The sequence below is a fragment of the Arachis ipaensis genome, chromosome B2, assembly GCF_059453495.1.
Source record: "Arachis ipaensis isolate K30076 ecotype BB chromosome B2, ASM5945349v1, whole genome shotgun sequence".
Taxonomy (NCBI): Eukaryota; Viridiplantae; Streptophyta; class Magnoliopsida; order Fabales; family Fabaceae; genus Arachis; species Arachis ipaensis.
The window spans coordinates 32,291,674-32,317,404 of NC_142437.1; the positions used below are offsets into that span (position 1 = coordinate 32,291,674).

The 25,731-nt window shown below is 38.4% G+C and overlaps 1 protein-coding gene and 1 non-coding gene across 3 annotated transcripts; both read right to left on the bottom strand.

Moving 5' to 3' along the window:
* Positions 1 to 252: 252 nt before the first annotated feature.
* LOC148573506 (small nucleolar RNA R71) lies at positions 253 to 356 on the bottom strand. The gene has a single exon (XR_015906481.1). It is a non-coding gene; the product is annotated as a small nucleolar RNA R71 (small nucleolar RNA).
* Positions 357 to 18,931: 18,575 nt separating this feature from the next.
* LOC107625206 (dihydrofolate synthetase-like) lies at positions 18,932 to 21,225 on the bottom strand. 2 transcript variants are annotated; one of them, XM_021115739.2, is made up of 6 exons: positions 21,175 to 21,225; positions 20,864 to 20,913; positions 20,105 to 20,153; positions 19,942 to 20,022; positions 19,665 to 19,702; positions 18,932 to 18,962 (listed from the first exon to the last, which is right to left on the bottom strand). In XM_021115739.2, exons 1-6 carry the CDS (start codon positions 21,223 to 21,225, stop codon positions 18,932 to 18,934), a joined length of 300 nt encoding a protein of 99 aa, XP_020971398.1. The 2 variants fall into 2 exon arrangements, 1 of the variants encoding a protein (XP_020971398.1); XR_002357310.2 differs by lacking the exons at positions 18,932 to 18,962; positions 19,942 to 20,022; positions 20,105 to 20,153; positions 20,864 to 20,913; positions 21,175 to 21,225 and adding an exon at positions 19,802 to 19,873 and having other exon boundaries at positions 19,636 to 19,702.
* Between the last annotated feature and the right edge of the window lie 4,506 nt (positions 21,226 to 25,731).

The window sequence follows — 25,731 nt, forward strand, 5'->3', positions numbered from 1 at the left end:
TTTAGGCTAGCCACCTTTGGAGTGGGCTGAATCCCTTCGTTTGGGCCTACTTGGGCCTCTATGAAGACATGGCCGAGCTCTTTAAGGAGAGGTCAGTGGCGATCCAACCTTAAGAGGTCGGTCGCTCTTGTCTTCAGTCAACCCGGGTCGTGTAGCTCAACCCAGGGTGTGAACACTAAGGAAAGCCTAGACTCTTGGGAAAAGTTGGTCAATGTTTTCTTGACCAAGTTCTTTCCACCTCAGAAGATGAGCAAACTCAGGGTGGAAGTTCAAACCTTCAGACAAAAAGAGGGTGAATCCCTCTATGATGCTTGGGAAAGATACAAGCAACTAATCAGGAGATGTCCTCCTGACATGCTCTCAGAATGGACTATCCTAGGTATCTTTTATGATGGTCAATCTGAGATGTGCAAGATGTCTTTGAACCATTCTATTAGTGGATCACTCCACTTGAAGAAAATGCCTAAAGAGGCACAGGAACTCATTGAAATGGTTGCAAACAACCAATTCGTGTACACTTCTGAGAGAAACCCTGTGAACAATGGGGTAGCTTAGTAGAAAGGAGTCCTGAAGGTTAACACTCTGAATGCCATACTGGCTCAGAACAAGATTTTAACCCAACAAGTCAATATGATCTCTCAGCATTTGACTGGAGTGCAGGCTGCAACTAGCAGCACTCAAGACACCTCCTATAATGGAGATCCCTATGATCTAGATCAACCCATGATGGAAGAGGTGAATTACATGGGAGAACCCTATGGAAACACCTATAATTCCTCATGAAGAAATCATCCTAACCTCTCATGGAAGGATCAATAGAAGCCTCAGCAAGGCTTCAACAATAATCAAGGTGGAAGGACCCAAAATAGGTTCATCAACAGACCACCATTCCCATCTTCTCAGCAATAGATGGAGACTTCTAAGAAGAGCCTTTTTGACTTATCAACCATAGTCTCTGAACTCTCCAAGACCACTCACAGTTTTATAACAGAAACTAGGTCCTCCATCAGAAATCTGGAGGTACAAGTTGGTCAACTGAGCAAGAGAATCCTTGAGACCCCTCCTAACACTCTTCCTAGTAACACTGAAGTGAACCCAAGAAAGAGTGCAAGGCCATCACTGTAGAAGCTGAGGCCGAACCTGAAGAGGGTAATCTGGCGTTGAACGCCAGTAAGAAAGTCCTTACTGGGCGTTCAACACCCAAAGAGGTACAAAAGATGGCGTTAAACGCCAATAATAGGGCAGCTGGGCGTTCAACGCCCACTCAAGGCTTCCCTATTGAAGAAATGAAAGCAACTAAGGCTCATGAGGAGACTATAGAAGTTCCCTTGAATGCATTGTTGCAATTTATGGATTATGAGGATCACTCCTCCTTTGATAAGGAAGAGAAAACTAGGGAAGAGCAAGTTGCTCGGTACCTGGGAGTCCTCATGAAGCTGAATGCCAAGTTGTTTGGTACAGAGATATTGGAGGAAGAACCTCTAGTGCTCACCAAGGAACACAATGCCTTGGTTCAGCAGAAACTACCTCAGAAGCTACCGGATCCCAAACACTTCCTGATTCCTTGCACCATAGGCACCATTACCTTTAAGAAGGTTCTTTGTGACCTAGGGTCAAGTATAAACCTTATGCCACTCTCTGTAATGGAGAGGCTGAGAATTTTTGAGGTACAAGCTGCAAGAATCTCACTAGAGATGGCAAACAAGTCAATGAAAAAGGCTTATGGTCTGGTAAAGGATGTCTTAGTAAAGGTTGAAAACCTTTACATCCCTATAGATTTTATAATCTAGGACACTGGAGAGGAAGAGGATGAATCTATCATCCTTGGAAGACCCTTTCCAAGCCACTACTAACGCCATCATTGATGTGACAAAGGAAGAGCTGATTCTATAGTTATGGGAGGACCACATCTTGTTCAAGATGCTTAACCATAACTCTCCCTCAGACAAAAGAGAAACAGTTGTGCAACACCTAGTGTTCCAACCTTCTCTCTCAGTGCAGAGCTATACGGAACCCCGAGCCACCAATTCTAGGTTTGGTGTTGGTCAACCATCATCAAGCACTGAGAATAAAGGTACTAAGAAGAATGTACCTAAATGCTGGAGGGACAAAAAGATCCCCACTGAAAGCCTCTCACCTGGCATGAGAGTTGTCTTTACTGACAACCCAGTCATTCCACACACAGTGAACAAGATCTTGCCTCTAGAGCATGTGGAGCTCATCCATGAGAACACAGGCAAGAAGTTCACTGTAAGGGGTGAAATTTTGAGCCCCTATCCATCTCTGTAAGGAGCTAACCGTCAAGCTAGTGACGTTAAAGAAGTGGTTGTTGGCAGACAACCCAACCATAATTAAAGTTATTTTTGTTTTGCATTAACTTTATTTCAGTTTCATCAGTTTAATTTTCATATTAGTTTAAGTTTGTGATCATGTGCAGTTGTTAGAACAGAAATAGAAATGGTTAGATCTGGAAAAAGAACACCCTGGAGCAAGTACCTTGTTGGCGTTGAACATCAGACAAGAGGGCCAGAGTGGGCATTCAACGCCCATGAGGAGCAGCATTGCTGGCGTTGAACACCAACCAGGGAGGACATTGCTGGCATTGAATGCCAGCGAGGGGGCAGAGACTGGGCATTCAATGCCCCAATAGAGGCAAAGACCTGGCATTGAATGCCAGGAAGGAGTACCCTAATGGGCGTTCAACGCCCCAAGAGGAGCATTAAGCTGGCATTGAACGCCAGCCAGGAGCAGGAGCTGGGCGTTCAACGCCCACAAGGGGAAAGGGAACTCGATTTTCCTAGCCTCTCAGGATTAGTGGGTCCTACAGAATCTCCACTTACCTTACCTTCTTCTCTCTCTTACTTTCACTCTTCACCATACACTCTTTCCCATAAAATCCTAACCCAATCACATCCATATCTCTTCCTAAAAACATCATAACTCCCACTAACCCCCACCCACTTCAAATTTAAAATTTCCCACCCAATTCCCACCCATTCATTCAAACCCCAACCTATCCCACTCCTATAAATACCCCTTCTTTCTAACCTTCATACACACCCCATTCATACACTAAAGCCCTACTTGGCCAAATTCTCCTCTCTTCATCCATCTCCATTCTCTTCTTCTTCTACTCTTTTCTTCTTATTTTTCTCGAGGACGAGCAAAGCTTTTAAGTTTGGAGTTGGAAAAGCCTTGATTTTTTCTTTCCATTCACACTTATGGCACCCAAAGTCGGAAAATACTCTAGAAAGAAGAAAGAGAAAGCAGTTCCTTCCACCTCTGAATCTTGGGAGATGGAGAGATTCATCAGCAAAGCTCATCAAGACCACTTCTATGAAGTAGTGGCAAAGAAGATGGTGATTCCTGAAGTCCCCTTTAGGCTAAAAAAGAATGAGTACCCGAAGATCCGAAGAGAGATATCCGGAGGAGAGGTTGGGAAGTCCTAACCAATTCTATCCCGAAAATTGGAATCATGATGGTGTAAGAGTTCTATGCTAATGCATGGGTCACTAAAACTCATGGCAGTAGTGTGAACCCACATCCCAAAAATTGGAGCACCATGGTCCGAGGGCGACCCTTGGATTTCAGCCCGGAGAGTGTAAGGTTGGCGCTCTATTTGCTAACAATGCAAGGAGGGCCACATCCTTACACTAGGAGAGTCAATTTTGATCAAAGACTAGACCAAGTCCTTTCAGACATTTGTGTGGAAGGAGCTCAGTGGAAGAAGAATGCTCAAGGCAAGCTTGTCCAACTGAGAAGGATTGACCTCAAGCCCGTAGCTAGAGGATGGTTGGAATTTATCTAATGCTCCATTATTCCTACTAGCAATCGCTCAGAAGTGACCATTGACAGAGCCATCATGATTCATTGCATCATGATTGAAAGTGAGGTGGAGGTACATGAGGTAATACCTCAAGAGTTGTACAAGAAAGCTGAAAAGCCTTCAACCTTAGCAAGGTTGGCTTTTCCCCACCTTATATGTCATTTATGCAATTCAGCTGGAATTGTCATAGAAGGAGACATCCCCATTGAGGAGGACAATCCCATTACTAAAAGAAGAATGGAGCAAATAAGAGAGCCTACAGATGACCTCAACAGGAGCGTAGGGAGCTGCCTCAACAAGAAATCCCTGAGATGCCTCAAGAGATGCATTTTTCTCCCCAAGGCTATTGAGACCAATTGCATACTTTTCTAGAAGAATTAAGCTCCAGCATAGATCAGTTGAGGATGGGACATCAAGAGCATTCCACCATCCTCCATGAAATAAGAGAAGATCAAAGAGCCATGAGGGAAGATCAAAGAGTTATAAGGGAAGAACAACAGAGGAAGGGGCGTGACATAAAAGAAATCAAGCACTCTATTGGAGCCTCTAGAAGGAGTAGTAGCCACCATCTCTAAGGTAGATTCGATCCCTTAATCCCCTGTTGCTTATGTTATTTTTTCTGTTTTCCATGTATTTTGTTTTATTGTTTATTTCTAGTGAATGATCATCTCTATGTCTTAAAGTTATGAAATATTCTATGTATCTATCACCTTGCTTAAAAGAAAATTTTAATTGAAAAAGAGAAGTAAGATGCATGAATTTTTAGTTATATATTAAGATTAGTTCAATTATTTGATATGGTGGCATTGCTTTTATTTTCTAGAGTAAAGTATCGTTTTTGTCCCCAACGTTTGGGGTAAATTCTATTTGTGTCCCTAACGTTTAAATCGTCCTATTTGTATCCCTAACGTTTGTAAAAGTGATTCAATGTTATCCTGCCGTCAATTACACATCATGAACGCTTTAGTTTGAGCTTTAAAAATCTCTTCTTGAAGTTAGAATACAAATGTCTGGGATAGAATCGATGATCCACTCCGAAAAATAGCTCATCAAAAGTTGAAACTAATTCCTACAATATTTACATAATTCACTTTTCTATGGACATAATTGAATCTAAACACAAATAGTGGGTATAATATTAAAATCGAACACATCCAAGTGAGACCTAATTGAGAATGAATGCATCCAAGTAAGAATAATTGAAAAATATAATCTGATTTGTTAGTATAATTGATAGTAGGATAACATTGAATCACTTTTATAAACGTTAGGGATACAAATAGGACAATTTAAATGTTAGGGACACAAATAGGACTTACCCGAACGATGGGGACAAAAACGATACTTTACTCTATTTTCTAAATGCATGAATGAACAGTGCATATTTGATATTGGAATAAAGAATGTTGGCTCTTGAAAGAATAATGATGATAAAAGAGAAGTATTATTGGTGATCTGAAAAATCTTAAAATTGATTCTTGAAGCAAGAAAAAGCAACTAAAAGCAATAAAAGAAAAAAAATATACGAAAAAAAAAGAGAAAAAGGAAAAAAAAAGCAAAAAAAGAAATAAAAAGAAGAAAAAGCCAATAGCTCTTTAAACCAAAAGGCAAGAGCAAAAAGCCAATAGCTCTTCCAAAAGACAAGGGCAAGGATCCAAGGTTTTGAGCATCAATGGTTAGGAGGGCTTGAAAGAAACACAATCTAGCCTAAACAGTTCAAATGAGCTGCTTCCCTAACTATATGCTTGTGGTGTGAAGGTGTCAAGTGAAAAGATTGAGACTGAGCAGTTAAAGTCGTGATCCAAAGCAAAAGAGTGTACTTAAGAGCTTTGGACACCACTGGCTGGGGATTCTAGCAAAATCTGAATCACAATCCGAGAGGGTTCACCCAATTAAGTGTCTGCAGCGTTTATGTATCCGGTGGTAATACTAGAAAATAAAGCACTTAGGGTCACGGCCAAGACTCTAAAGAAGTTGTGTTCAAGAATAAAAAAAGAACTAAACTAGGAGAGTCAATAATATCATCTAAATTCTGAGTTCCTAAAGATGCAAACTATTCTAAGTTTCAATAGAAAGTGAGATGCCAAAACTATCAGAAGCAAAAAGCTACTAGTCCCACCCATCTAATTGAAACTAAGCTTCATTGAGAACTCTGAGATTTATTGTATTCTTCTATTTCTTTTTAATCCTACTTGTTTTTGGTTGCTTAGGGACAAGCAACAGCTTAAGTTTGGTGTTCTGATGAGCGGATATTTTATATGCTTTTTGGCATCATTTTCATATAGTTTTTATTATGTTTTGTTTAAGTTTTATTTTATTTTCATAGGTTTTAGTGCTAAATTAATATTTTTGGATTCTACTTTAAGTTTGTGTATTTTATGGTGATTTCAGATATTTTCTGGCTGAAATTGAGGAGCTTGAGCAAAAGTCTGATTCAAAGACAAAGAAAGGACTGCAGATGCTGTCAGGATCTGACCTCCATGCACTCGAAGGAGTTTTTCTGGAGCTACAAAAGTCCAAATGATACGTTCTGAACGGCTATGAAAAGCTAACATCTAAGGCTTTCTAGAAATATATAATAGTCCATACTTTTCTTTGGAAATGAAGGCCCAAAATAGGCGTTCACCTCCAGCTGCCTACCCTATTCCTGGCGTTGGACGCCCAAAAGGGAGCAGCTGGCGTCCAACGCCCATAAGGGAGTCCCAAGCCAGCGTTCAATGCCTCTAAGGAGTCCTAGCACGTGGAGACACCCTTTCCTTAGCCCAAACAATCACCAAGTGGGCTCGGAATGTGGGTTTTCGCACTATCAACCCAGTTTATCCTATTTCTGTAATCCTTAGTTATTAGATTAGTATTTATAGGAGAAGATCACCCTTGTTTTGGGGATCTGCCAATCTTCTTCTTCCCCCATTTTCGAACATTATGTACAGTATGAGTCACTAACCTCCTAAAGTTAAGGTTAGAAGCTCTACTAATTCTTATGAATTAATAATATCACTATTCCACTTCAATCTATGCTTGATTCTATTCTAAGATGTATCTTCGTTCTTCATCCTAATAGATTGGGAGTGTAACTTGACCATCATCCCAATTCCACATGGGTTCCTACGAGTCCTTGATGGGATAGTATTGAACCACAAGCTTGATTATACATCTCTTAGACGGCTAATCCACGGCTTCGTTGGGGACTTCTCGAGACATCAGTTCAGCTGAGGTGTGGGGCGATTAGAGCCTTTGTGGTATATAGGCTAGAACCCAAGGAGTAGTGTTCTCTGATCTGGAAGATTCGACCTCGTTTGTGGCCTTTTGAGTAGGATCACCAAAGAGATGGACTGTTAAAGCTTCACCCTCGTTCAGATTGGATGACCGTTAACCCGGCATTGGATCTGAAGCAGAGGAGATTAATGACCACTGACTCGGCTTTAATCATATACAGCCTGCCATGGAATGAATCAATCAAAAGTTGGAGTAGATGGTGAGAAAAGTTTATCCAAAAGGAAGAAGCATCTCCGAAGCCTCAACCGTTCTATCACCATTGATTTCACACCTATCCAGTAACATTTTATTTATTTCTATTTTATGCATTTTTTCATGACAACTATATTTTCTATCTGCCTGACTAAGATCTACAAGGTAAACACTGCTTGCTCAAACCAACAATCTCTGTGGGATCGATCCTTACTCACCTGAGGTATTACTTGGACGACCCGGTATACTTGTCGGTCTATCTGTGCGAAATGTGCAGAGCCAGTTTCGTGCACCATTACCTCGGAATTGTGCAGGACCTTGGCTGGTAAGTGGGTGAATGGTCCCTGCTTTTTGCAGCTTGCACATGTTTTGACTTTTTCAATATTGTCTTTCTGCAGTGTTGGCCAGTAGAACCCTGCTTGGAGTATCTTGGATGATAGACTTCTAGCGCCGACGTGTGTACCACATATGCCTTTGTGAGCTTCGACGAGTGCGATGTCGGCCTCAGTTTTGGAAAGAGATTTTAATAATAGACGAGAAAAATCTGGTCTGTACAAAGAGTTATTGTATACAGTGAAAAAGGACGCTTGACGTCGGAATTTCTGAGCATTTTGAACTCCATCCGGGATGGTTCCAGATTTGATATATTCTATGTAAGGAGTTCGCCAAACTTCACCCTGTGTTAAGCTTAAAACCTCGATTAGAGTTATACTTGGAGTAAGGAGTGTAGATTGATAAAGAGAAGAAGTAGGTGCTTGTGAGCTTGCAAGTTTTGACAAGATATCAGATCGGTGATTATTTTTCCGAGGTATGTGATATATCTTAAATTTAGAAAAGTTTGAAATTAGTGTTTTGACAATGTCAAAGTATTTTGATAATAAAAGATCTTTTACCTGATAGAAATTGTTTACTTGTTGCATGACTAGCAAGGAGTCACAATATACCTTTAGTTCGGTAATATTTAGGTCGGCTGCAAGTTTTAGACTGGCAATTAGTGCTTCGTACTCAGTTTGATTGTTGCTGGCTTTGAATGGTAGGTGTAGAGATTGCTCCAGAACGAAACCATTGTCATCTTCGAGTATGACTCTGGCTCCGCACCCTTGAGGGTTGGAGGTGCCGTCCACATAAAGTGTCCATTTGGTTGTTTGAGTCGTTGAGCCGGGGCTTGTAAATTCAGCTATAAAATTGGCCAAGTATTGTGACTTGATTGGGTCTCTGCTCTGGTACTTAAGATCAAACTTGGAGAGTTCGACAGACTAGTTTATGAGCCGGCCTGCCATCTCTAGTTTGTGTAGCACTTCTCTCAAAGGTTGATCAGTTCTGATGTAGATGGTATGACTTTGAAAGTATGGTCGAAGGCACCGAGATGAAAAGATCAAGGCCAGTGCTAACTTCTCAATTTTCGAGTAACGAAGCTCGGCATTCTACGGGGATTTACTGATAAAGTAAATTGGTTGTTGTGCTTTCTGCCTCTCTGTAACAAGGACAGAACTTATTGCCCAGTCAGTAACAGATAAATATAAATAAAGCTCTTTCCCAGGGAAGGGTTTTTGTAAAATAGGGGGCTTTGAAATGGTCGTTTTGATTTCCAAAAAAGCCTTTTCACATTCATCAGTCCAAATAAAATTCTTTTTCTTTTTTAACATTTGAAAAAATCAGAATGATTTAGAAGCAAGGCATGGTAAGAATTTAGTCTTTGGACTTCTTGATTGTCTGTGGACTGGCCATGTCTAATATAGCTCGGCATTTTTCAGGATTAGCCTCAATTCCTTTGTTTGTAAGCATGAATCCAAGGAATTTTCCTCCTTGAACTCCGAAAGCACACTTCTCTGGGTTTAGCCGCATATTGTATCGTTGGATTTGGTTGAAGATCTCCAGGATGTCCTCAAGATGGTTATCGCCGAGCTTAGTTTTTGCCACCATATCATCGACATAAACCTCCATGTTCTTGATGATTTGGTTGGCGAACACTTTGTCCATGAGCCGTTGATATGTTGCACCTACATTCTTAAGTCCAAAAGGCATGACCATATAACAATAATTTCCATAAGCAGTAATGAAAGCAGTTTTATTTTGATCAGAGGGGTGCATCGGAATCTGATTATAACTAGAGTAGGCATCCATGAAACTTAAAGTTTATAACCAGAAGCATTGTCTACAAGACAGTCAATTGAGGGTAGTAGGTAGACATCTTTTGGGCATGCCTTGTTGAGATCTGTGAAATCAACGCACATGCGCCATTTACCATTTTGTTTCTTTACCATTACTACGTTTGCCAACCACGTAGTGAACCGAATTTCTTTAATGAATCCGGCGTTGATTAGTTTCTTAGTCTCTTCCAAGGATGCCTGTCTCTTTTTGTCACCCAAGTTGTGTTTCTTCTGAGCTATAGGTCTAGCAGACGGATCTAATGCCAGCTTGTGGGAAATAACTGAAGGATCAATCCCGGGCATATCAGCTAGTGTCCATGTAAATAGATCGGCATGTTGCTGCAAAAATCTATGGTATAAGATTTTTTCCTCCGAGCTAAATTTGTACCTACAAAAGTAAATTTTTTTAGGTTGTTATTGAAATATATTTTTTCTAAATCTTCTGTGGGTGTTAGCCGCTCAAAGAACTCGACTCTAGGGTCGAGATCGGCAAGCTCTGGGAGTTTATTGTAGCTGCTGACGTTATTCACTTGTGGTCCTATAGCTCGGGTTGTTTGTTTGAGACTGATATTGTAACACTGACGAGCTTCACGATGGTTGCTGTGAATAGTAGCGATAAGGTTGTCCTACACAGGGAACTTTACATAAAGATGAATTATAGACACTATAGCGCCGAACTTGTTTAAAAAAGGTCGGCCAAGTATTAGATTGTAAGGACTGAAACAATCAACTACTAAAAATTGAACATAAGAAGTTCTAGAGAAGGGATGCTCACCCAGTATAGTTTGTAACCATACAGATCCCAAAACGGGAACACGTTCACCTGAGAAGCTGACCAAGTCACCCGTGGAGGGTTGGAGAGGATGTTGTCACTTAGTTTCATTTTCTGGAAAGTGGAATAAAATAGGACATCTACACTGCTTCTAGGATCGAGCAATACCTTGTGTACCAAAAGGTCACCTAACTGAACAGAGATTACCACTGGATCATCTAGAGTTGGGATTTGGGCATTGAGATCGGATGCATGGAGTGTCTTCTATGGGAAAAGGAAAGGTGTTTGGTTGTCACTGTGGTTTCCTTCTACCGACAACATAGCTCGGTATGAGCGTTTTCGTGCTGATAGCTCGATATAAGCGTTTTCATGCTGAGCTTGTTGATCCTCCACCTGCAAAACCTTCAGAGATGCAATTAATGATGCCTCGTGGTTGGTCATGGTGACTTGAGGTTGCTTTGTCTTTGTCTCGGGAGTGTTGTCCTGCCGAGGTATTGTCGGCGGGAATGATGTGCGTTTTTGTATGTGGCCACTGATATACTTATCAAAATGACCTTGCCGAGCTAGTCGCTCTAAAAGGTCTTTAGCAATTACACACTCATCAGTGGTATGTCCATGTTTCTGATGAAAAGTGCAGTATTTTGATTTATCCACATTCTTCGTATCCTGATAGGCACCAGCCTTCTGTGGTGATTTAATCAATTTTGAGTTGAGGATCTCCTTGATGATGTCGTCGCTCTTGGTGTTAAATTGAGTATATGATTTACATCGAGGGGTTAGTTTAAAATTTTTCTTATTACTATCCCGAGCTTTATCCTCTTCTTTATACTGTGTCTTTTCGGCTTTTCAAGCTTGTCGGAGCTCCACAATATCGATCTGACCTTTCACTTTTTTGCGAAATTCTGCAAGAGTCTTCGGTTTGGCAACAGCAATGGCCTTTTGAAACTTTCCTGGTCGGAGTCCACTTTTGATGGCGTGTAAATGTACTTCGGGGTGGAGATCTGGTATACTCATCACCACTTTTTTAAAGCGAGTCATATAGTCTTTGAGGCTTTCATTATGGCCTTGTTTGATTGTGTTTAGGTAGTCAGAGTCGTGCAGGTAGATAGCTGATCCAGTAAAATGCTCCTCAAAAAGCTTCGCTAGTTCATAAAAATAAGAAATGGAATCTGCAGGCAAAGAACAAAACCAATCAAGTGTAGGACCGTCTAGACAAGCTGGAAAACAACGACATAAGACTTTATTGGATGCACCGTTTACTATCATTATGGATCTGAACTTTTTGATGTATTTTTTTGGATCGCCTAACGCGTCGTATGGGGTTAAGGTAGTTGGTAAGGTGAACCTTCTGGGCAGTTCGAAATTCATCACCTCGGCTGTGAATGGCCCAGCTGAGTTGTTGGGCTCGTTGTCTTTGTTTTCTGGCTGAGCTTCTTCATTTTGTGAAGGTTGAGCTTCTTCATTCCGAGTAGTTTCAGAGAGATGTGTTGGACCAGATTGATGCTCGGCCTCTTCCATTCATTTTTGACAGCCATCATTGTTTTCAATCTGAGCATTGGTTAACTTGGCGATCTGGTTCACCATTCTTTGATTTTCCTCCGGCATGCGCTGGTTGGCTTGTTGCAACTCTGTTACCATCCGGAGAAGTTCGGATGGTATAGGTGGATTAGCCATGGTCAAATGTAGGAGCACTAAGGCCGATGAAAAAGAAAAAATCTATATCTTCGGCCCACGGTGGAAGCCAATTGTTCTTGTATGAATACCTTGGGAAAAATTTGGCTCTTGATAGTCGTGCCAAACTATAGCCTTTGACGTTAGGATTTTTGCCAGTAAAGAATGTCATAAAAACAGTCGCGTTGTAGATATAGTCTCTAAACTGACAAAAATCCCTTCGTACAAACGTTTGGTTGTCACAAGTAACAAACCCCTTTTAAAATTGATAACCGAGTATTTAACCTCGGGTCGTCTTCTCAAGGAATTGCAGGGAGGTATCTTCTTATTATTGGTTATGGAGATTGTAAATTTGAGGGTTTGAGAAGTAAGGTGGGAATATGTTATATGATAAGTAAAATAAAATAATAATAATAAAATCTCTTGGCAAGGTATGGAGAACTGGAGGTCCTATCCTAGTTATCCTTATCAATTGTGATGAGAATTGGATTCTTCCCCCACCTTATTAACCTCTAACTATGAAGGTAAGTTAAGTGGACAAATTAATTCCAATTTTCAATCAACAATGAGTTTGATAACTCAAGAGTTACCAAGGTCTCAACCAAAGCCAAAAGAGAAAAATCCAAATTATTTATATAATAAAAAGGAGCAATCATAAGTCTGAAATACCTCAAAAATATATTAAATAGAAAATCAATCTAAACATAGAGAGTCATAAACAAAATTGAGAAAAGAAATAAAAGAACATTGAACCTGGGATTGAGAGTCACTCTAAAACTAAGAGAAATCCTAAATCCTAATCCTAAGAGAGAGGAGAGAACCTCTCTCTCTAAAAACTACATCTAATCCTAAAATTGTGAATGTGAGAGCCTCCTTATGAATGGATGCAATCCCCCACTTTATAGCCTCTAATCTGTGTTTTCTGGGCCGCGAACTGGGTCAGAAACAGTCCAGAATTCACTGGTTTTGAATTTTAATGTGCTGATTTCCGTCACTGCGACGCGGCCGCATGGATCACGCGGTCGTGTCACCTAGAATCAGAGAAATTATATCATATTATATATCAAATCTAAGCCCCAGACGTTAGCTTTTCAACGCAACTGGAACCGCGTCGTTTGGATCTCTGTAGCTAAAGTTATAGCCGTTTGAGTGCAGAGAGGTCAGGCTGGACAGCTTAACAATTTCTCCGACTTCTTGCTTTCCTTCCACTTTTGCATGCTTTCTTCCCATCCTCCAAGCCATTCCTGCCTTATAATATCTGAAAACACTTAACACACATATCAAGGCATCTAATGGTAATAAGAGAGGATTAATAATAAGCAAATATAAGATCAAAGAAGCATGTTTTCAATCTAAACACATAATTAGGAAGGAAATATAAAACCATGCAAATAGTATGAATAAGTGGGTAAAGAGTTAATAAAAACCACTCAATTGAGTACAAGATAAACCATAAAATAGTGGTTCATCAACCTCCCCACACTTAAATACTAGCATGTCCTCATGCTAAGCTCACGAGAAGCTATAAAGAAATGAAGAGGAATGGTAGAATGCATGAAATGCAACCTATGAATGCAACTACATGCTAAATGCTTTTACTTACTTGGTTAAGAGTAAATAAGTTCTCCAAGACAAATACAAACCAATTTCTACTAATTCAAATCATACAATAAAAAGCAAGTGAACTTGTAAGAAGACAGCTCAAGAAAGCAGGGAACATAGAATTTAAGCGTTGAACCCTCACTGGAAGTGTATATCACTCTAATCTCTCAAGTGTATAGAGTAATTCACTCTAGTCTTCTCTAATCATGCTTTCTAAAACTTTGTTCTTCATCTAACCAATCAACAAAATTTAGTATACCAATGCAAACATCATGAGGTCTTTTCAAGGTTGTAATGGGGCTAAGGTAAAGGTGAGGATATATATATGGTTAAGTGAGGTATGAATTGAATCTTTAAATAACCTAAACTTTCACCTAATATACATATACTCTATATAATTCTAATTCATGCCTAGCTACCCATAATTCCCACTTTTGTATAATTCCCATACTCATGTACCAAATTTTCTTTAATTTTTTTATCACATGTGCATTGATCTTTTATTAACTTAACATTGGGGTAATTTTGTCCCCTTATTTATTTATTTATTATATATATATATATATATATATATATATATATATATATATATTTTTTTTTCTTTTTCTCTTTTTTTTTTTTTGTTTTTTGTAGAGAAATAAACATGACTTATCAATGCACATGGATTTTCTATTATTTTTCTATTTTGATTTTTAATTAGTAGGTTCCCAAATTCCTAATATTCAAATAAATTAGAAACATGTTACATTCCCTTATCAACCCATGTTCCCGCAATTTTCCCACACTTATTTGCTACACAATCTCTATCTTAAGCTAACCAAAGATTCAATTGGGATAATTAATTTGTTTTCCGCTTAAGGCTAGTGATGTGGTTATAGAACAGAAGGGGATTAAAAGCTCAAGGGGCTAACAAAGGTGATGTAAAAGGTAGGCTTATTTGGGGTAAGTGAGTTGATAATCAAATATGGCCTCAATCATACGCAAGCATGTAAATATACTAAACAAAGGACATATAGACTGGAACAAAATACAGATTACAATCATAGAGAAGGAAACACACAGGAATAAAATATTTATGGTTAAATAATGTAACCATGTAAATAAGCTCAAAGTCTCACAGGTTGTGTGTTCTTTGGCTCAAAAACCATGTTCCAAATACAACTTCAAACAAGTTTAACACAAAAATTTTGGTTTTAAATTAGTGAAAATTTTTTAAAAAATAGGATCTTAAGAAGAAACTTATTATTTTAACCAAGCAGTAACTAAATGCAAAAATCAAATAAACATGCAATTAAGTATGCAAATGCAACAATTAACAAAGAAAATAAAATATTGGTGTTTGAGACAGAAAAGTACTAACCCATGGAGATTGGTATCGACCTCCCCACACTTAAAGATTGCACCGTCCTCGGTGCATACTGAGATGTGCAGGTGGACGGGTTGTTTCAACTGTTGCTTTTCTCTAAGGATTGTGCAGATGGACTTGTCTGTCTCCCCATATAAACGTCTTCCAGTTCCCTTCCGGGTGGCCATCCTGAAAGAAAAAGGGAAGAAGAGTAACCCAGAAATAGAGATAAGAAAATAAAAGAAGTATGGGTGGGTTAATGCCAAATGATAAGGGTCTCATTTACATGGAAGCTTCAACATGTAAGTGAGAAAACAATAGAAGCCATGGCATACCAATGGTGCAAAATTTGCAACAATGGGGAAAAGAGTGGGGGAGGAGAGATAATATAAATTCATGTCAATGTAAAAGTAATACAAATATAAAAGATTGGCATTGATTTAAATAATATTACTCAATCAGAATTAAACAAGTCACTAAGCATCAAGAAAATACCATAAAAGATGTAACAGTTGAATAAGAATATTTGAACACCAATAATAATTTTAGAAAAATAAAAATATGCAATGAATGAGAGTATGCAAATAAATTAAATAAACTAGAATGGGAGTGAGAGAAAATAAGAAATGAAGAAGAAAGAAATAAGAAAAGATAAGAGAATAAGGATTCGGAGAAGAAAAGATAAGAAAATTGGCACTAATCTGGATAGGTTGTGCGATGCTGGCGACGCGGTCGCGTGGGTGACGCGGTCGCGTGGTGCGCAAATAAGGTTAGGCGACGCGGACGCATGGGGCACGCAATCGCGTGACTTGATTTGTGCTAGTGGCGCGAGTGCAGCCTCGCGGTCGCACAACTCTCTGTTCGAAACTCTTTTTGCCAAAATTCTGGGTGACGCGATCGCGTGGTCGATGCGATCGCGTGAGTGGCCTTATTTCCAATATGACGCAGACGCGTGGGTGACGCGTTCGCGTGGAAGGGCTTGTGCTACTAGCACGGGTCCAGCCCAACTCCATCTCAACTTTCGGCCATGCACCTGGTTGACGTCGATTTTCAGGTCACGCGGCCGCGTGGGGCACGCGGTCGCGTGGGAGGCCATTATTCCCATATGACGCGGTCGCGTGGGTCGATTTGTGCCATTGGCACGCCTCCAGCGCTGCTCCTGCGTAACTCTCTGTTCATATTAATATTGTCTCCCATCTCCTTGCGACGCGGACGCGTCGCTGATGCGGTCGCGTCGCGTGCTCGTTTTTTTTTTTTTTGTAATCTGAAAAATGCAGAATGCAGTGCTAATATGAATGTGATGCAAAACTCCAGGTTCAATATAACAAAATAAAATAAAATTCAAAAACAAATAAAACTAAATAAAAATGAAAAAAGGACGATCATACCATGGTGGGTTGTCTCCCACCTAGCACTTTTAGTTAAATTCCTTATGTTGGACATTTGATGAGCTTCCTGTTATGGTGGCTTATGCTTGAACTCATCCAGGAATCTCCACCAGTGTTTGTGATTCCAATAACCTCCGGTGTCCCAAACTAAGCATGTAAAGCCCTTAAGAAGCTTCAAACAGATTCTTAGGCTCCCGGGGAACAAGTGTCAGAGCAGATTCCAGGATCCTAAATCTTGCTTTTACACCCGTTTTTGTCTCGATCTGCATTTTTCCAGCCGGGTGAAAGGTGATCTGAATTCTCACTGCAGCGACCAAACAGCTTCCTAGACCTATTCAGTTGAGCTTTATACCAACCTTTGCGTTTAAACTTAAAGCTTCCAACCATAATGAACTTTGCAGGACAATTCTTACCACTGACCATCTTCCTCTTACTCTTAATGCCACAAAGAGCTCTAAGTTGACCATCCATCTCCAGTAGCCCATATTCAAGTGGGATTAGAAAGCTATGGGATATGAATTTTACCCACTTGAATGTTGTGAAGGATGATGGCAACTTAGGGGGAGGTATTTTTAATGAAATTGCAAGCTCCACTCCCTTGTGCTCTTCTTTGATAATTACCACTTCTTTGCAAGCTTCTTCAATTTCAACCTCTTCCTCTTGGTAGCTCTCTTTCAATTCAATCTCCTCTTCATTGCTTTCCAAGGGCATGGGAGGTTGTGCTTCTTCTTCTTGAATCTCCATCTCTTGATCAACCTCTTCCAAGTCTTCAACTATGATATGCTTTGGAGGTTGTACACCCTCCTCAGCATCAATTACAACCGTCTTGGAAGGAGGCTCTATGTTTTGACTTTTCCATGTAGGTTCTACATCTCCTAAGTCTTCAACCACTTCTTCTTCTTCTTGAACAATGACAGCTTCTTCTACTTGTTCTAGTACGAATTTATTCTCTGTCTTGTCCACTGGGGTTTCTGGTATCTCCTTCATGCTACGCTCTTCACTAGACTGTCCACATGGGGCTGTGGCTGATCCTTGTGTATTTAAGCGCCTAAAGCCCATTGAATTAATACTTGCCCCAGTTGTTGAACAGTTGCCTGAAATTTAGTTACTGTTTCCCTTAGGCGATCCTCTGCTTCTCGGGTTGCCGGACTTGGACATGCTACAAAAGAAAGTGGTGGTGGTTGGGAGTGATTGGATTGGAATTGGGGTGGTTCTATCACTACAAGAAAACATGCCTTTTGCTACGCTTTTAAAGCGTGGCGAAAAGTCAAAAAAAGCGTAGCGATAGCTTTTCGCCACGCTTTTTGAGCTATCGGCACGCTTTTGAAAGGGTCACAACTGCAAGGGTGCCGGTTGCTCTATCGCCACGCTTTTGGTGACCTATCGCCACGCTTTATTTTTTGCCACGCTTTTAAAGATCGCCACGCTTTAAAAGCGTGGCCATATGTGCCATATATGGCTACGCTTTTAAAGCGTGCCAATAACAAGATATGGCTACGCTTTTCAAGCGTGCCAATAGAGAAACATATGGCTACGCTTTTAAAGTGTGCCAATAGAGAGAGATACAGCTACGCTTTTAAAGCGTGCCAATAGCAAGACATACAGCTACGCTTTTAAAGCGTGCCAATTGATGATTGCTGTACAATATGGCTACGCTTTTAAAGCGTGGCAAAAACTTTATTCAGTAACCTATAGTTTTCTTTTAATCTTTGTAATAAAACCTTACAAAATTAATAAATAATTTTAAAATTTAGACAATGACCAATAATTTTAAATCCACTAATCCAACATACATAAACTTTCACCAAAAAAATGTTTAATCACATGACAGTATGACAAAATATCAAAAATAAAAATGATAAATACGCAATGTATTCCTAATACATGAATTACAATTCCAATAACTTTGCCATCCTATCTAACAATAATTTTGATCAACCTCCTCACATATGTGCACCCAATTCAGCAAACTAATCATCAGCCTCCACTATGTGCTCAGAGACGTACAGCATGCATCCAGCTTCTTCTTCAGGATTTCAATGGCATTTAGCAACAACTGAGAAGCTTTTATGGCTCTGGTAGTTTCCACAGTAGCTTCTTCTTCAGGATTTTCGGGCTTCCCCATTGCTTCAGCTTTCTTGATGATGTTTTATGGCTCTAGTAGTTTCCACAGTAGCTTCTTCTTCAGGATTTTCGGGCTTCCCCATTGCTTCAGCTTTCTTGAAGATGTTTTATGGCTCTAGTAGTTTCCACATTAGCTTTCTTCTTCAGGATTTTCGGGCAACCTCATCATCATAGGTGTATGCCTCAGCATCAACCACCATAACCTGTTAAATACTAGCAGTGATAACCAAAAATCAATAGAAAGTAGATAGAGCATGTCCTCATTCTCAAGCTATAAAATATAAATAATAAAAATTAATAATAAATAAATGGATAAAGAAATCAAACTTTTAGTTAATTATCATATCAAAGCCAACGCCACACTCTGTCAAATTAATAATAAACACTATCAAAATCTTTTGGGACTGACACCCTCGAGATCTCCCTGCAGGAACCAAAATGCTCATTTAGGCTAGCTCTTATCTGCAACCACATTTTTGGCAGTATTCAAATATGAATTGCAAAAAGAAACACATGCAAGGGAAGCAGCAGTAGACATGATAGAAATAAAATTACCTCTTCTCCAATAGATTTATCAAAATTATTTTAGGAATTCCTTGAATTGCATGAGTTCCACCTATACAACGAAAACCAAACCAAAGTCTTTCAATGCCTAATAGAACTTACAACTATCATAAGCCTGTAATCAAATACCTATATCAATTCATTCAAACTAGTAAAATTTATCATTGAAGCAACTTTTCCAAAAACTTAAGTTGTTCAGTAGAGGCATGTAAATACTTTTATATCTAATATGCATGCCCCTCACAACCACTTATTTTGGGCTTATTGCATGGACAATGCAGAGGTCTACCCATATATTGTGCTAAAATACAATTTTAGGATTGGGGCAATAAGGATCAAACTCTAAAAATCTTTATCACAAAGGTTCTGAATACCACCATATCATGAACCATCATAGCTCTCAAAAGCTATTGAATAGAAAGGCACAAGAATGTTTCTCTATCTAATGAAATTAAGCAACTCAACTACACACTTCATATTTGATAAAAAATTATAATTAAAAACAACAAATTCATACCATTAACAGTAGGTTCAGCAGTCTTCATAGAAGAAACCCTGCATTATTTGATCAAAATTATTTATCAAAAAGAAACACATTATTTGCATGCCGTTCATACAAAAATAGGAGGAAATATGGTATATATTAGAAGGAGAAAACTGAAAGTAAAGCAATGGAATAAAAGTCAAGGTAATTAACATGCACAACAAGGAATTTATAAGCATACCACGCTGGCAGCTAGGGTGGCTGAGTTACCTTTGCCCAAAGAATTCCTTGGCAGAACTTTCTATTGTCTAAAACAATACAATTTCAATATTAGGAGCTTTTTTTTAATTATTTTTTAAGATATAAAAAGTACAAGAATTTAATTACAGAAATGGAAAGGCACACACCAATCTGATAATTTGATGAGATCTTGAACTCTTTTCATTTAGGTATGTCTCTCCTACCTGTCTCTGAGCTTCCAGGATAAATTAATGTAATGCTTGATTGTACAAACAACCTAAAAAAGAAACTATACAAGCTCCGTTACCTTCACAAAACGATAGAAGTCTTGCAAAAGCCCCCAGTCCCGTAAGTTCTCCTCTGTAAGTTTCTCTAAAATGGAACCTGTCTGAGAAAAAAGAAATGAAACCAATCATTAGTTATGCAATCCATTTTATGAAATTTCAACCTAATATATATAAGGTATTCACCTCAGGATCATCACGTAGCCTAAGTGGAGTATGTGGTGCAGCCTTTATCCTTCAAATTAGTAAACAAATTAGTAAATTAGTAAATTAGTGCAGCCATTGGCATACCATGAATATAGAGAAAAGATAAACAATATTGTCCATAATGGTAATAAAATTGTAAAAGATAAACATCTCTGTACCAAGAATATAGAGAAAAGTTTTATTTCGCTCTAGTGTTTATGTATGAAGAATAAAATTTTAAAATTTATACATTAACACAAATCTAAATCAATAGAAGATAGGTCCAATCCATCCGACAAAAAGGAAATCCTATTTAGTTGTCACAGCAACATAAGATCCCTGTTTTGCCACTTTGCAGACATTTTAGGGTATTTTTCTCTCAAAAAATGTTATTATGCTTTAAATTAAGACATAAATGAAAGGATATTTCATATCAATAACTATTTCTAGTGTATTTTACGTATAGAATGCAAGGATTAAACAAACGACAGTTCTTAAAGGCAAAGATGGAAAGCTCTCTAGCTAATTTAAATATGCTTCTTTTTAATGAGCATTGAGTAATTGGAATAGGACAAAATAATCTCAATGTAGCTACTATTGCATTTAGTCATGTACATAAGAATTGGATTGTATCCTTGTCAATAGTCCTCAATTTAGTATCTATGCAGTTGTAGCGTGTTTTGTCTCCAAGAAAAACGTCATTTCATTTCAAGTTTAGATATCTTATTATTGAGAAAATAAGATCATGGAGAGAAACACCTAACTGAGGATATAACATTCTTTGCATCCCGAGCACCCCCTAAACCAGCCTGTAGAATTAAATGAAGATACAGCATTATGACTTTGGCCATCTCACAGTTTTAGGTTTAAATTTTTTAAAATAAATACAATATTAACAATTAAACACTATCAAGAACTATCCATTATGTTGGCTTAGACAAAGCCAATATTATCTCAAGACTTTTTTTTTGGGGGGGAGGGGGCGCAATAAAGAAACAACAAAATCAGAACAACAACTTAATAGCAGGTTTGCCTGAAGCAATTGCCAGTGAAGAAAATAGATAATTTACCTCAACAACAGCAATGTCAACATTCTCTTCTGCGAACAAGATGAATGCCATAGCAGTGAACACCTGAAACAACAGAGTAAACAAGTTAGCAAATACAAAATATCCAGCTCAATTGTATTAGAATGCTATATAACATACACAGAAACATCAGCTTAAAGAATCATTAATTTGAGGCAATATTTCAATGCAAAACCAAATAATAGAACATTAACTATTGCAATAGAAGTGATAATTTAGAAGATGCAATCCATCTTGAAAAGTACAGACAGAGGAGCAAACAATGACCAAGAGAATTTAATATACTGTTCCAAACTGATTTTTGTCATGGTGCAGCCTTTATCTTCATTTTATTTATTTGAAATGAAACGTTATACCAGGAACAAGGGCAGATAAAGCAATGAAGCTCTGGCTGGGCTTCTCTCTACACTTCCTCTCAGCAATTGCCAACAGGGATACGAGCCGCGGTAACTCAATTCAATCACTTCTCCATCTAACTCAATTTCATCCTCCCAGTTCCTAATTTACCAACCTTAACAAGAAGACAGCAACTTAGTTCATTTTTTAACAATAAAATCAATTTAACTAACACATTCAACACAACACAGCCACAACCAACTCATGCACTTTTAAAATATTCATATATTAAAAACTGTAAATTTTAAAATAAATCCCACTGGTTTCATTACAGAGTTTAAATCTACTTGCTACTTAAAAGAATAGTGACGTTATCCAACAACAACAAAATTGCTCAGCGATATGTTCAGCAACAATTCAACTTAGCAGCAACAAATTCAGCCCATTGATCATTTTTAACAAAAAATTTAAGTATAATAACTTTCAGCAACAAAAACTTATACTTCAATTCTCGGAATATGATTTACAGCAAAACAAAATTAGCAGAATCATTATTTCAGCAACAATCTCAACTTTCAGCAACAAATTCAAGATATACTGATGACTTAACAGGGCCAAAGGAAGCTGAAACTCACCTACCCAGGACCAACTCACGACGAAGGAAGCGTTGACGGCCGACACAAGAAGACGAGCTTGCAATGGTGACAGAGCGCGACAGAGCTTGCGACGGTGGTGACAGAGAGCGATGAGCTTGAGTCTGAAATGGGCGCGAGAGAAGCGTGAAACCGGAGAGAGAGGGGTCGACGGCGAGACCAGCCGTGAGAGAGGTGAGCCACAGTGAGCTTGAGGGAGAGAGTGTCGAGAGAAGAGAGAAGAAACTTAAAGGAGGGTTACGGGCCGGAAGAGGGATTGCCGACAGAGGTATCGCGCGCGCCGACGACGTTCTTTGGGGAGTGCACAATGAAGAGAGGTTACGGGTTCTTCGATCTGATGTTCCTCATCGCGGTTAGGGGATTCTTCGTGAGGCACAATGAAGACAAGGTTAGGGTTGTCTGATCTGGAGGGCTTAGAGAGCAATTGTCGCTTCGTGTGTGGGCTTAGGGTTATCTGATCTGAATGTGTTAGGGCATTTGTGAGAAGGAGAAAGTTGAAGTTTGGAAGAGTAGATGGTGTATTATGGTAACTTAGTACTTTTGAAGGGAGTTCTCTGAAATTCGTTTTTTTTATGGAAACCTTTTGGCCACGCTTTTGAAGCGTGCCAAAAGAGTTAGAGGAAACGGCCACGCTTTTAAAATGACCCTATAACAAAATTTTGTCGCCACGCTTTAAAAGCGTGCCTATTTTTCTCTATGGCTACGCTTTTTAAGCGTAGAAAAAAAAAAGCGTGGCCAAATCTCGAATCAATTGCTACCCTTATAAAAGTGTGGCCATTGACCCTTTTCGCTACGCTTTTGAAGCGTAGCAAGAAAAAACGTAGCTAAATCTCTATTCAGTCGCCACCCTCACAAAAACGTGGCCATAGGCCTTTTTTCTTGTAGTGTATATATGGTTCATATGGCTCATAAGGTGGTTGGTATGGTGGTTGAGGGTTAGGGTCATATGGAGGTGAATGGCGGAAAGGAACTTGTGAGTTTGGTGGTCCAAAGTTATGTTGAGGAGAGGGTTCATAGGCATATGGTGGTGGTTGTTGATAATCAAAAGAGCACTCACCATAGCCATTGCCTTGATATGCATCACAGAATGGTTGTTGACAGTCCATTGGAGGTGGTTGTTGTCATGAGGGTTGATCAAATCCTTGTGGCGCCTCCCATCTTTGATTCTTCCAACCTTGATGCCTGTTCTCATTATAGTTTCTATTCCTAACAACAACATTGGAATCAAACTTGAAGCGAGAGGGGTGAGAGTTCATAGTAGCAAATAAAAATTAAAAATGAAAATAAAAAATAAATTTAAATTAAAAGGTTATTTAAATTTTGAATCTGAAAATTAAATTTTGAAATTTGAAATTTGAAATTTTGAATTTTGAATTTTTGAAATTTGAATTTTTGAAATTTTGAAATTTGAAATTTGAAAATTTTTAAATTTAAATTTTTGAAAATTTTTAAATTTGAATTTTGAAATTTGATTTTTGAAATAAGATAAGATAAGATAAAAATTTTAAAAATAAAAATCTGAAAATTTTTTTTCGAAAAAAAATTAATTAAAAATATTTTTAAATTTACTGAGGAAAGAGAAAAACAATAAAATGACACCAAATTTCAAATTTTTAGATCAAAACAAAGAAAACAACTAAGAACAGCTTGAAGGTCAAGATGAACGCGAAGAACAACTTGAAGATCAAGATGAACAATAAGAACAAATTTTTGAAAAAATTTTTTAATAACTAAATAAAAACCAATAACCTCTTAATTTACGAAAAAGAAAAAATAAAAACAAGAATAAAAACAAATAAACAAGTAAAAAGCAAATATTTACAATAACCAATAATAAGGCACACGTTTGCAATTCCCCGGCAACGGCGCCATTTTGATGTTAGGATTTTTGCCAGTAAAGAATGTCATAAAAACAGTCGCGTTGTAGATATAGTCTCTAAACCGACAAAAATCCCTTTGTACAAACGTTTGGTTGTCATAAGTAACAAATCCCTTTTAAAATTGATAACCGAGTATTTAACCTCGGGTCGTCTTCTCAAGGAATTGCAGGGAGGTATGTTCTTATTATTGGTTATGGAGATTGTAAATTTGGGGGTTTGAGAAGTAAGGTGGGAATATGTTATATGATAAGTAAAATAAAATAATAATAATAAAATCTCTTGGCAAGGTATGGAGAACTGGAGGTCCTATCCTAGTTATCCTTATCAATTGTGATGAGAATTGGATTCTTCCCCCACCTTATTAACCTCTAACTATAAAGGTAAGTTAAGTGGACAAATTAATTTCAATTTTCAATCAACAATGAGTTTAATAACTCAAGAGTTACCAAGGTCTCAACCAAAGCCAAAAGAGAAAAATCCAAATTATTTATATAATAAAAAGGAGCAATCATAAGTCTGAAATACCTCAAAAATATATTAAATAGAAAATCAATCTAAACATAGAGAGTCATATACAAAATTGAGAAAAGAAATAAAAGAACATTGAACCTGGGATTGAGAGTCACTCTAAAACTAAGAGAAATCCTAAATCCTAATCCTAAGAGAGAGGAGAGAACCTCTCTCTCTAAAAACTACATCTACTCCTAAAATTGTGAATGTGAGAGCCTCCTTATGAATGGATGTAATCCCCCACTTTATAGCCTCTAATCTGTGTTTTCTGGGCCGCGAACTGGGTCAGAAACAGTCTAGAATTCGCTGGTTTCGAATTTTAATGCGCTGATTTCCGTCACTGCGATGCGGCCGCATGGATCACGCGGTCGCATTGTCTAGCGTCAGGGAAACTATATCATATTACATATCAAATCGAAGCCCCAGACGTTAGCTTTCCAACGCAACTGGAACCGCGTCGTTTGGACCTCTGTAGCTAAAGTTATAGCCGTTTGAGTGCAGAGAGGTCAGGCTGGACAGCTTAACAATTTCTCCAACTTCTTGCATTCCTTCCACTTTTGCATGCTTTCTTCCCATCCTCCAAGCCATTCCTGCCTTATAATATCTGAAAACACTTAACACACATATCAAGGCATCTAATGGTAATAAGAGAGGATTAATAATAAGCAAATATTAGATCAAAGAAGCATGTTTTCAATCTAAACACATAATTAGGAATGAAATATAAAACCATGCAAATAGTATGAATAAGTGGGTAAAGAGTTAATAAAAACCACTCAATTGAGTACAAGATAAACCATAAAATAGTGGTTTATCAGCCTTCAACGCCGAACTTACAAGTTCTGGTAGTCCAAGCTTTTGTCCGATAATGTATCATGTTTGTGGAGATAACGAACAAAGTGGGGTGGGTACCTGCAAAGGCACTCCGATGCTTAAGTTAGTATTCAGAATTCAATGTTTCCTTTTGAAGATAAAATATCATACCTTTATAGGTGAAGTAAGATAGGTCGGTTATGCTTTTGTTGGCTCTCTATATTGAAGAGCAGTTATTAGAATTTAGTAGGTGACAACAGTCGGACATTTTTATTTCAGAATGTAATCCGTTGAGTCGAAATGTAATGCTTAATGTCGAGTTATGGTGTATAATGCCGAGTTATAGC

Bases quoted from the DNA above. Each gene is read 5' to 3' on its own strand.
- LOC107625206 (XM_021115739.2), bottom strand. From the start codon at position 21,225: ATGGCATTCATCTTGTTCGCAGAAGAGAATGTTGACATTGCTGTTGTT. The intron at 20,914-21,174 runs GTAAATTATCTA...TTAATTCTACAG, and splicing joins TTGACATTGCTGTTGTTGAG to GCTGGTTTAGGGGGTGCTCG. The intron at 18,963-19,664 runs GTAACTCAGCCA...TTCGTTGTATAG, and splicing joins AAGGAATTCTTTGGGCAAAG to GTGGAACTCATGCAATTCAA.